This window comes from Hibiscus syriacus, unplaced genomic scaffold (genome assembly GCF_006381635.1).
Source record: "Hibiscus syriacus cultivar Baekdansim isolate YM2019G1 unplaced genomic scaffold, ASM638163v2 tig00111621_pilon, whole genome shotgun sequence".
Taxonomy (NCBI): Eukaryota; Viridiplantae; Streptophyta; class Magnoliopsida; order Malvales; family Malvaceae; genus Hibiscus; species Hibiscus syriacus.
In genome coordinates, this window is record NW_024063138.1 from 2,497,671 (window position 1) to 2,510,789 (window position 13,119).

Consider the following 13,119-nt stretch of genomic DNA (forward strand, 5'->3'; position numbering starts at 1 on the left):
AGATAAGCGAAATTGATGGGTGATGTTTACGGGTTGAGAGCATCATATTTATAGCGGAGGGAAAAATTTAAAAGTCGAGAAATTTGGATACAAATATGAAAGGCGCGGATCATCATCCACGCCTTTTTAACGCGTGTGTTAGAATGATCTGCGCCTTTCTACAAAATATATTAAATCAATAATATTTTCTCTAATGATATTTAACACGTAAATAAAAAAATTGATTTATTGGTAAATACGCCTACTTCTTCTGTATTCATTTACAATGTGTAGTTTAACAGAGTTGCAATTAATTTAGCTGTTTTGAATGATAACTAATTTTGTCTCTTGTGTGCAGGCTGGTTACTGCCGCTCGCACTCCAAGACAAAGGAATTCGTGTTTTTAATATGGAATATGCGTATGAGTAAGAAGATGAAATTTATGCATGTTTGATAGTGTATTAAAACAAATTCATCAATAATCTTTTTTTTATTAATACATGAAGCAAGTCACTTCGATGATAAATTAATTATTATTATTTCTTGAAATTGAGTTCGAACATCATAAATGTTAGGGTAGAAGTGTTTAATATTAAATAATTGAGAATTTATCTTTAAAAAAATATTACCGTGTAACTACTCTAGATTAATAAAAAATTATTACGAAAAAAATAATATTTTTAATACTCTAATTTTTAAAATATATTTATCAAATAATTTTGGCTTAAATATAAAATAAGTATTCAAACTATACCGTTTTTAACAAATAGGTGCCTAAAATATTTTTTTGACTCATCTTGATTGCTAACGTTATAAACGTTACTATTTTAGGTGTTCGGGCCGTCAACATTGTTAATTTCTTTCGTTAAGTGACGTATGTCACAGTCTAGTGATTTTAGATTTAAAAAAAATATATATATATATATAATATTATTATATTTATAAAAAAAAACACTAATTTCTCTTAAATTATATAAAAAAAACTCAAAATCCCTTAAATTCCCAAAACCTAACCTTAACCCCTAGTCGTCGACCTATTCGACCACAACCGTCGATGCCACCGTAGTCTCTGTCATCCTCCTAATCATATACCGCAATAGTTGTTGTCGGTTAGCCTTCATAATCGTGTGGGATCGTGATTTTCATCTTAGAGTTTATAGTTATAAAATGTCGATTCGTCATTGACCAACAGTTGATTGGTCATGATTTCATAGGGATTTTGGTCGCCATGGGAGGTAAGGTCGGTTGGAAGTTTGTCGATGGAAAAGGGTAACGTACGGCGTGAGTTTAGGGGTTGAAATGAAGAGTTTTCTAAGTTTTTGGGTTATTTCAAAATTTTATTTTTAAAATATATAATTTTAAATAAAAATTATCAAATTATCAAATTGAGACAAGTGTCCTTAATGGAAAAATTAATACCCTTGACGGTTTATGCATTTAAAGTGATAATGTTTGCAACTTTAGACAATAAGATGAGTTAAAAAAAAATAATTTAAGCACCTATTCATAGAAAACGCTATATTTTGATCACTTATTTTATATTTAAGCCAATGTTTAATTATATCTAATACTTAATTTTAAATATTAAATAAATTTTATACTTTAGTTTCATCACTTATTTTTTACCTCATCATTATATACGCGTACGCCTCAAGAAGTAAGTGGTTTGTTTTCCCCGATCTAGAAATAATTCTTTTCATTTCCATTCTATAAGAATATGTATGATATTCTCACACTCATTGTAGAATAACAAAGAAAATTTATTATACTTTGATTTTTAAATTAATTTGATATATAATAAATATGTAAGTTCAGTGCAAATGATGGTTGTTAAAAAAATAAATACAAATGATAATATAAGAATTTAAATAAAAATATTATATATATATATATATATATATTCATAAAATATAAGAGCATTATAGAATTTTTTGTGATAAATCAGATCAAGATCATAACACGTGTATCTAATTGATTATACTTGATAATATATAAAATTTCACATTTCACATTAGTATTTTAGTCTTTAACTATATCCACGAAGTTACAAAGATACGACAAGTCAATTAATAGATTATATCCAAAGATAGTCATTTCATCTTAAAATAAAATATTGAGAGTTAAAGTGCTAAAAAAATATGTTCAAAGTAATATTTTTAACATTATTCCTAAAATAATTAACCACTTCATACTTTTTTCCTCGGACCCGTAGTGTTATTGTGGGAATGGTCATGCAACAAGATATTAAGAACCTTAAATCTTGTTTAAGGGACCTAGTGTCTCATCCTACTAGACCAACTGATTGTCATTTAACAACATAATATATTAACAGCAAATATCAATGACAAAATGGAAACTTTAAAACAACGACAATGATATCAAACAGCATGTCATTTAAATCCCATAAAATATTGCTATACAAAACTGCCAAACCAATTGAGACAATGAAGTGTTTCTAACATGATACAAAATAGAAAAACACAACAAAATATTAGGGAGTCACGATTTCACATTTCTTTGATCCTCTCGGTAAACTCAACAGTTTTTCGATGACAGTCGAAAATTCTTCCTCACACACGTCCACGTCTCTAATTATGAACTTCTCCAGCACTGATGCATGTTTCAAGATATAACTAACCATTTTAAACATATGCTTCACATTCTCAAATAATTCGATTTCGATCTCTTTGGTATGAAATAACAAACACGAAGGCACCGTTGTAGGCAGTGGCCTGAAACCTTCTGATGCACTTGCCTAAGCATACAAAAAAGGAAAGAAAAAAGTTAGAAAGTTTGTAACAGAATCTTTTTAACCGTTGAGAACGAATGCACATAATGCTGCTCGAACTTGGGACATTTAGGGAAAACAATACTCCGCTTTACTACTGAGGACGCTTAATGGGTTCAATTTGTGCACTAAATCTTAAATGGTATTTAGAGAAGCCTTCATACCAGATCCAGGATAAGTGTCTTTAGATTAGGCATGCAATGCAGAAACTCCACAATCCACGTTCCTTGCCAATCATCATTCAGGTAATTACGAAATTCCAGCTCAACAAGGTTGTTAAATACAAGCATTGGATCAAGTGGTGCCAGGAAAAGCTGTACATAAAAGAACTAAGAACTATTATATAATGCTAGAAGAAAAGATGACATGAATATTACTACGTACACTAACCGTTTTAGAGTCATCTTCGATGGCTAAATAAAGGGACTGTACATTGCAAACTGACCGAAGAAGATTTGCTGCACGTTCAAGCTCCTCGCTATCCATTAGAGTGATTTCAATATGAGCTCTTTCTAGAGATTTCATTTCACTTAAAGTATACCCTTCAGCCATTCCATCAACATATTTTAAATAAACTAGATTTGGAGCATTGATCTCGATGAGAGTGAAATCTGTGTGAGAATCTACATACAGCTCACCAAAATCCAAAACCAATCTCTTAAGTGAAAGGTTATGGATATTGAGATCACTTGTATTATGAAATTCACAATGAATAGATTCTAAATTTTCTAGGACAGGGCAACTGGAAATTAACCTAAGAACTGAACAACCATCTTGAAATTCAGAGTATGCAAAATGCAGAGTTTTCAGGTTTGGTAAACGAACATTAGACGGAACCTTCAAGTCACAATTGATGTTCAATTTCAATGTCACAAATGTGTGACAAGAAAACAGAAGACTCGGTAAACTGTAAACACCTCTAAACATCAAATTTATATCGATTTCCTTAACACCACAACGCAACGCAGCACATATCCAACGATTAGGGCGTTAATAATTCGCAACCTGTGGAATGCCATCCTTCCTTACCCATTGATCATCCACCTTCAAGCATTCTAAACAATGCTTGAAAAAGGATGAACTGAATCTGTGTGTTGCCTTCTGAGCTAACGAGGGCACGTGCCCACCCTAAGCTGTATATACATCCGTAAGTGGTTATCACCAAGACCCAAGTACATGTCACACTTTATTATTAAAGGACAAGGAAGATTTACATAGATCTTCCTTATAATTTAACTTGTGACCTCAAAATACAGTACAAAATTGATCTATATCTAAAATGAAGTCATACAACAAACAAAGTGAGCTTCGAAAAGCTCAATGAAGCAATCGGTACACATAGCAATCGAAAAGCTTAAATATATAGACGTGATAGTTACAAAATTAGTATAAACACATATTTGATTTGTATTACTTATAAATTCTATCAATTTATAGGTTGTTTGTTTACTTTAGAATGATTAAGCGCTGAATGATTCAGAGGCTCTGTATGAATTAACTCTGAATGTGACATGCTATTTGATAATGACTCTGAATCATTCATAATGTACTTTTGTGTTGAATCATTCAACACTGTTTTGATGAATCAGTCAGCACTTAATCATTCAGATGTGCGAAACAAACGCGCTGAATATTGAACGGTTCAACATTCAGCGCTGAATGATTCCATTAAGAGACAAACAAACAGCCCCTTAGTCTTAATCTTAATTTAATTTAATTAAGACCAAAATTAATATATTATATAAGTAATGATGATTAAATATGTAGTTATACCAAATTTATTAACTATTACATTTTTTATCCCATCAAATATTAACAGTTTAATAGAAAATGGTCCGAGATCACCTAGGAAGTTGCTAAGTTGGCGCGCTCGAAATGAAAGACCCATACAATCGTTCATTAAAGAAGACCCAAACAAACCCGAATTCCACACAATCTCCCCACCACGTAAAGTCAGTGAAGCAGCCGTCAGCTTGGAAATGAAACCCCAACTATCCAAAATAATAATAATAATAATAATAATCCTACGTGGAATTTTAATTTTGAATATAAAATAGATAATATGAAAACTCACCCACCTATCCAAAATCCGACCCGTCCATCCAATGGTTAGCAGAAAAACCCACCCGAATCAGCTTACCCCCAATCCTTGCCGTCGAAGCTTCACCCGCTGTGGAAGCCACAGCTGCGTCGGCCTAAATCTATTTGATCGGATTCTTATTCTCAGAAGAAGTTTAAAGTTTCCGACGGGTTAGTTCATATTCTCGGTCACTCTCTGTTAGATCAACTAAGTTTTACTTCCATTTTCCTCGTCTTTTTTTAGCTTCTTTTTGGTGTCAAGATATCGGGAAAGAAACTAGGAAAACAGAGATTTGCTTATTTTCTTTTATTTCCCTTATTACTACCTGTTATTATTAAATTTCAATTTTCTCCTAATTGGCCCAAGGGACCCGAGGAAACCAAGATTATTCACTAATATACTTGCATGTTACTAGACGAGATTCCGGAGAGTTTAACAAGTCGCTTTTTCTAAAACATCCCGGGAAATGGTCGCCAAAACGACGCTCCGCTTTGCTCCAGCTGCTAATGGAGCTGCTCTATCATTTATATCTTCTTCTTCAAACTCTACTCTATCAGGTAAGCTTTCATCTCTTTTCAATCCACGCCAAAAACCCACTTCTAAGAATCCCAAATTTTCAGACCACAGCAAAGATACTATTGCAAGCCTCGAACCACTTTATGAAATTCTTAAGTCAGGTGCCATTACTCTCGATGAAGCCTTGAATATTTTTAATCAAATGACCCGAATGCAACCCCCTCCTCCAATGTCATCATTTAATCTGTTGTTAGGCGCAATTGCTAAGATTAGACAATATAGTCATGTTGTTTTGCTTTACAAGAGATTGGATTCAATTGCGTTTTCGCCTCATTTCACTCCTTGGATATTATGCTTAATCGTTTATGTCAAATGGGTCAAGCTGGTGACGGTTTTGCTGTTTTAGGTAGGCTTTTTAGGTTGGGGTTATAGACCAGATACTGTAACTTTTACAGCTCTGATTAAAGGGCTGATTGTTGTGGATAAGGTTGTCATCCTAGTGTTCTTAGTTGTGGTATTTTGATTAATAGTCTGTGTCGAACGGGGAATATGAGTGCTGCTGTTCGGATATATGGGGAAACGGTTAATGGAAATAGGGCGTGTAAGCCCAATGTTATTATTTATGGTATTATTATCGGTAGCCTGTGTAAAGAGGGCATGGTGGAAAAGGCGAGGGAACTTTTCTTGGAAATGAAGAGTCAGGGAATTTCTTCGGATGTGGTTGTTTGTAGCTCTTTACTTCACGGTTTTTGTTGCATAGGCAATTTGAAGGAGGCTAAACGTCTATTTCTTGAGATGTTGGATCAAGGTGTGAATCCAAATGTGGCCACTTTCAATGTGTTAATTGATACACTCTGCAAGATGGAGAAGTTGGAAGAAGCAAACCAATCGTTAGATTTGATGATTCAGAGAGGAATCAATCCTGATATATTCACATATAACACATTGTTGGATGGGTATTGCTTGGCTGGTAAGCTTGATATGGCAGGGAATCTGTTTGTTTCCTTGCAAAGTAAGGAGAATGGACTAGATGTGGTTAGCTATAATATAATGATTAATGCTTATTGAAAAAACCGGAAGGTTAATGAAGCTATGAGGCTTTATCAGGAAATGAAAGGCAAAGGGATCATAGCAACAACTATCACATGTAACACAATATTGACTGGTCTTTTCCAAGCCGGAAAGGTTGACGAAGCTAGAGAACTGTTTGGTAAAATGCAGTTCGATGTTATTGTGGTTGATTCTTGCACCTATAACGTCTTTGTGGATGGACTTTGCAAAAATGGTTGTCTCAAAGGCATTGGAACTGTTTTGTAAGTTAGAAAATTGCAAGTTTGTATTTAGCATTAAACTGTTCAATTCGCTTATTAATGGGCTGTGCAAAACAGGGAAGCTTGAAACCAACAGTTGTAATTTATTCTATAATGATCCATTTTCTGTGCAAGGAAGGACAACTAGAAAAGGCGAACGATTTGCTAATAGAAATGGAGGAAAATGGTTGTGCTCCGAATGTTGTAACATTTAATACACTCTTGCATGGTTTCTCTCAGAAGAATGACACTGAGAAAATAGTGCAACGTCTTCATAAAATGTTGGAGAAAAACTTGTCACCTGATGCATCTACTGCCGCTGCAGTTGTAGATTTACTTTCAAAAGATGAAGCCTATCTTGAAACTTTGAAATTGCTTCCAACATTCCCAGTCCAGGACCCACCTAAATGATGTCCAAGTGAAACTTGTTTGTGTGCTTGACTACCTGGTGAAATTCTTGAGTTGACGGGTCTCTGCCTAAGCCCGAATGGAGGTTTCAAAATGTGTTGGCTTGCTCCTAATTCCGAGTCCGTCGAAAGCCATCCATAATGGAGGTAATCTGGTTAGTTAGACTCATTGATGGGGGAAAACAGGGAATGCAAATGCGTTTCTGGCTATCGTGCTTGAATGAGGCTCCAATTGTGGCTTCATTGGAGCCCAAGCCAGAAAGTTATCTTCTGTTTAGTTTATGCTTTCAAATCTAGGGAAAGGGTACTTGCTAATGCAGTATGTGTATATGTCAATTATTTTTATGGATTATGTGTTGCTAAGGCCATTCATGGTTTTGATTGTACAATTAAAACCCTGCGAGCAGCTAAAAGGATCACCATACCTATTGGCTTTAGTTGTGTTGTCTCATATTCTACTTTTATGGTTTCATTAGAATAAGCCTGCAATTTGGGAATCAGCAACTGGCGCTCATTCATACTGTTCCCTTATAATGCATGAAAAGGCAAAAACAAGAAAACTAGTGCTTATTTGTTAGTAATGTTCGTGATAAAAATCTTGTGATGTTAATCAAACCTAGTAGTTTATGTTTCAAATGTTATATTTAAGCATTTGAATAATTTCATATCTAAATAACGTGGTATTTAAGAAATTTTTGATCAAATATACTGATTGTGTTTTCAAAGACAGGTCTTGAATTTGATTAGATCCAAGTTCTAAACTTTGTCACTTGTTTGTTCATAAGCTTTTAAACTCTCACATTGTTTATAAATGAGTTTTTGTAAGTGTTTAAATATAACCTTTTAAACATATACTCATTCACATATTGGAGATGAGACTAGTATGGGCATGTCATCTTTGTTTGAATAATGTTGGTGCAAATATGTGTCTTCGACATCCAACATGTGCATTTTTTTTTTTGGACAATGTTTCTATATTTTTTTTCATACTTTTGGCTCATTTCTTTCTTTCTTTCATTTTGACCCAACATGTGACCAGACTCTTACAACCGTAACATCACTTACGCAGAAGACGCGGTTTGCAGGACGTGTTTTCGAATGTGGGACTTGACTTTACATGACCCAAAAAGATACTAATTTGAAGGCTTTATTATTTTTAAGTACCTGAACTATACCCTTTTTTCTAAATTGATGTCCAAACTTTTGTTTGAATCATCCAAGTGTCTAATGTTATAAATGTTACCACTTTAGGTGCTTGAGCCGTAACTACTGTTAAAGGACATGTGTCACGTTCTAGTAATTTTAAATTTTTTATTTAAAATTAAAAATTAAAAAATTATTTTAAAAAATACAAAATTTTTGAAATACTTTAAAAAGCCCCAAAACTTTCAAATTCATCATTTCAACCCCTAAACACACGTCGGTCATCGCTCTTTGCCATTTACAAAACTCTTCTTGACCTCACCTCCACCCGATGATTGATAACCCTAAAAAATTGTGACCACGACGTATGATTAGGAAGACGACAAGGACTATGTCGGCGGTGGTGGCCGTGGACGGCAAGGATGACGTATGTGGGTTAGGGTTAGAGATTTAAGATTTTTAGGGATTTGAGTTTTTTTTTATAATTTAAGATAAATTAGGTTTTTTATATAAATATAATAATATATTTAGTTTTTTTTAAAAAAATGTTCGAAATTACCAGAACATGACACATGTCACTTAACGGAAAAATTTAATGGCAGTTACAACCTTAACACCTAAAATAGTAACATTAGACATATGGATAGTTAACAAAGGTTTAAGCACATATTTCGAAAAAAAAAAATATAGTTTATTCACTTATTTCATAATTAAGCTTAATATAAATGATAAGCTGACCTACGAAAACATAAGAAACCACAAACAGACCTTTGATGTTGTATTCATTTCATCTTTTGCAAACTGCAAGTGTTGCATGTTCCATTCAATCAGCGCAAGGAGTTGAACTGCTGCAATTTCCTTTTGCCTTGTGAACAAACACTCAATATTCTTTGAAAGACTCTGCATAAGTCCACATCATTTCCACAGTCAACACTCCAAATCCCAAAAGTATAAACAAACCAAAAATATGGACGAAGATGTAATTTTAGCAGTCAGATGTCCACATAATGAGAGAGAGTTGTTTATGATAACATATCAAAAACCATGAATATCAGGATACTAATTTTGGCTTCTCTGATCCATTGGCCTAGGGTTTCTTGATTCCAACTCTACTTCCTGTTTGCAGCAAATGATGATACATGCAAATTTGATCCTTGGGACAGTGAAGCTGAGAATATATATATATATATATCTAAAACCAAGTTGAGGGGAATGAAGCCTGGTCCGAAATCATTCAAAAGACTTTAAAGATTCAGACGAATGGCTTCGTACCAGACAACATCCCCCGCAACAGTTCGTGTTATAGATGCCCAACAGAAAACAGATAGAAGAAGCAGGCAGGTTAGTAGAATTACATAGTGAAAGAGATGAAGATGGGATTAGTGTAATTGTTTATGCCATGCATAAGTTTGCTGCAATGGCGTCCTTATATACACGATCTGTGTATCAGATAATTTTCGTACGTATATACTAAACTTACACTTGAACATGAAATGAATTGTGAACCAGCACAAGGATGTGATGTATCAGATAAGAAAGAAAAGCCAATCTAATAGCTAAAATAACCATGAGATACAGCTAAGGAAAAAAAACAAAAGTTGAAGGATCTTCTTGGCCCAGAAATCTGCTACATGTGGAGATTATACAATACTCTTAAATGCAGATTATACATAACTCTTGCTATAGGATAAAATGTTAGCCTTAAAAGTCAAACCATATCTTTTGTAATACAGCATTTCTGTTTCCACATCTCAAGCATGTTCTACTATGCGTACATATTTTTTAGTTGAGCTTTATAATCAATAAGATATCCAATTAAAAAAAATCCATACCTGTCAAATTCCAAATGATATGAAATAATCTATTAAGATTAAATCAAAAACGTTAAAATATTTGATCCAGAGATTAATATAAGATATCATATAATAATCTAATTGTAAAGATGGTGACGTTGATATGATTAGACATGAGAAGATTTGCATAACGTTTTTTTCTGTAAATAAATCAAGATTCTTGAAATTCGGTGATATTTACAATTATAAAATATTATAACTTGAATAATATAGTGATGTTTAAAAGTAAAATATTTGTTATTATATAATCTAATTTACGTCACTTGTATCTGATTTGTGATTATCGGTGGTTTTTAAGTGGTTGGTTGTGATGTATTCAAATATATTTGACGAAGTAGCCTGTAAGTTTATTTTGGTTCGCTCGCTACTCCTCCATCACTAAAGCGTCTAGTTGGATAGAATCAAAGAAGTACTATTGACGATTACTGGATTATTATGGACGCAAACATTTAATTCAAAAATAAGGTTTTGGCCGTTATTTAGCGTTTTTGGTGAACAAAATCTTTAAAATTTCTCTCTTTGATTGATTTCATTCTTGAGATTGTATCTTTTTTTTATTCCAATAAATTTAATATTGTTTCAAGTTTAAAAAAATATTTATCAAGGAAAAATCGTAATCCAAATAGATTAAAAATATTATAAATTCTCAAATTAGAAATATTTACTAGTATTGAAGGAACAGTATAATTAAACGAAATTTCAGTAAACAACCAACGAAAGGTACAATGTTCAACTTAATAAATAATTTATTTTACAATATTTTACAAATTAACAAATAAACATGTATATTTTATTTATATATAGGTTATTATTATAGTCTGGCCTTTTGCAATCCACTGATCAGTATGTAGTGCTAATAACTTAGCCAATTTGAGGCATCATCTTCACAATTCCATACTTGTCCACCCAAACACGCACACGATCGCAGCGAAAATCCATGGTCACCATCATTCCTTCTTTCACGATTTGGACGCTAACCTTTGGGTTCTCTTTTGCAATGATGTGTGCCGCCACTTGACCGTTGATTCCCACCAGCTCCGGCCACGAACTCTTCCCTGTATCCACGAAAACATATTTTCAATAAAAAATACATAGGAAAAATTTAAAATATAAGGTAATTTTAAAAATTCAGGAGGGCGACTGCCCCCGCATGTATTTGTCGTCGGTAAACATTGAAGTTTACAACATTTTAGGAGACAAACATATAAACATTTAGGAATGAAAACATATTATTAATAAAAAGTACAAGGAATTATTTTAAATAAACGAGAATTTAAAATTTTGAGGGAAATCACCCCAACCACGTTCTCATTCATAACTGATTGAATTGTACAATTATTAAGAGAAAATGACCCGTGAATTGTTAATTTGAGCTACTACTAAGGGAAGAAAAAGGCTTACCAGTGCAATCCGTCATTTTCTTTGATACAGATGTTATCCTCTTTGGTTTTCTTTGTTTTGTGAAAGCAAATCCGGGGGGAGGTCTTTTATAGATGGCCGAGGCGTTGAATTTTTGGAGAGGAGATTACTTTGAATGGCCTTTCCTTTTGTTTGAAGTTTGGACTTTTGAAAGGTTTGACATTGGATCCGATATCAAAGGTAAGAGATAAGCATTGAATTTATTCAAACTCAACAGATCATCTTTGGTGGCCATAACATTTTCTGGAATTGCTTTCTCTGAATTCTTAATTCCAAAATCAAAATTTCTTTACCAGAATCACTTTGTTCCTTTGGATGAATAAAAGCACTGTTTATCCAAAGGAAAGAGTTATTTACCAACATTTTTCTCAAACATTGTACTAATCTGAAGCTTTATTTTTACATAAAACAATTATGTAAATCATCAGATTATAATGGTTCACTTAACAAATGCTTATAAGAACCATTAGAAAATTATTAGGGTAAGCTATACCAAATATCATTGAACTCTACGTAATGTATCGTTTATTTCATTAAACTTTCAATTACTTCAATTATAACACTGAATTTTAATTTTTTTTTTCATCATACCATTATGTCGTTAAATTCAAATGGTGTCATGACACGAACAAAACGATATTATTTTGATGCGGCCATTAATTCTAAAAATAATGTCATTTTTCTCAAAAGTTACGCACTAACTATGCTTCTGTATATAATTTAAATAAAATGCATATGATATTTTCCCGTCTGTGAATGGAAGCAGTTCACATTGGGAATTAGCATGGAGATAAATATGAAATAAAAAGAGGAAGAAAGAAAAGGAAAACTACAACCAGCAGCCTGCTTTGATATTGTAATACCCCAAAATTTCAGCAAGTGACTAAAATACAAATTTTGAAAGTTTGATGGCTAAACTAGAAATTTTGGAAAATTTAAGGACCAAAGTGATAATTTTCCATAAAAGAATTTTTATTCGATAGATGAATATTTTACCCTAAAATATGGAGTTTTATGGAAATTAGAAAGATTTATGCGCAAAAATGGGAAAGTTATGGTAATATGTTGAAATTTATTATTAGTGTGGTGAAACATTGAATTTAGGATTGATTTGGGAAGTTATAAAAGTTTAAGGACCAATTCACAAATATTTGAAAATTGAAGGGATATATGCACAAATTTTGGATTGTAATACCCCAAATTTTGGTTAGTGACTAAAATGTAAGTTTGAAAGTATTGTGGCCAAAGTATGAACATGTAAAAGTTTAGGGACCAAAAATGTAATTTTTAAAATTTATATCTTTTTGTCCATAATTGAATATTTTCCCGAAATTAACGTTTTCTTGAGAATCAGAATTTTGATTCGGATTTATATTAAAAGCTATAAAGTAGAAAAGTCCGGTAATAAATCGAGATAATCGAATCGAACTAGAATTTCATGAAAATTTTAAGGATGATATATAAAGGTTGGAAATATTATTTCCATTTTTTTACAACAATGAAATTTAGCATGGATCAGTGGAATTGAAGTTAATTTTCCCTATTTAGCCGAAATTAGGAAGATTTAGTGATTAAATTGTAGTTTTCAAAAATTGCATGGCTAATGTAGAAAGTCAACTTCAAT

General features: G+C 32.6%; 1 protein-coding gene and 1 pseudogene across 1 annotated transcript; one reads left to right on the top strand and one right to left on the bottom strand.

Annotated features, from left to right (window-relative positions):
* Window positions 1-2,390: 2,390 nt before the first annotated feature.
* Window positions 2,391-3,989, bottom strand: LOC120165876 (putative FBD-associated F-box protein At5g53635). The gene is made up of 3 exons (XM_039175304.1): window positions 3,158-3,989; window positions 2,932-3,081; window positions 2,391-2,734 (listed from the first exon to the last, which is right to left on the bottom strand). The coding sequence occupies exons 1-3, from the start codon at window positions 3,692-3,694 to the stop codon at window positions 2,471-2,473; spliced, it is 951 nt and encodes a 316-aa protein (XP_039031235.1). The 5' UTR covers window positions 3,695-3,989; the 3' UTR covers window positions 2,391-2,470.
* A 919-nt stretch (window positions 3,990-4,908) lies between these two features.
* LOC120165875 lies at window positions 4,909-7,486 on the top strand (annotated as a pseudogene).
* The last annotated feature ends 5,633 nt before the right edge of the window (window positions 7,487-13,119 follow it).

What these genes read in the sequence shown, in the direction of transcription:
- LOC120165876 (XM_039175304.1), bottom strand. Translation starts at nt 3,694, where the DNA reads ATGTTTAGAGGTGTTTACAGTTTACCGAGTCTTCTGTTTTCTTGTCAC. An exon ending in TCGAAGATGACTCTAAAACG is followed by an intron (nt 3,082 to 3,157) that starts GTTAGTGTACGT and finishes TTTTATGTACAG; the next exon opens with CTTTTCCTGGCACCACTTGA. An exon ending in AGACACTTATCCTGGATCTG is followed by an intron (nt 2,735 to 2,931) that starts GTATGAAGGCTT and finishes TTGTATGCTTAG; the next exon opens with GCAAGTGCATCAGAAGGTTT.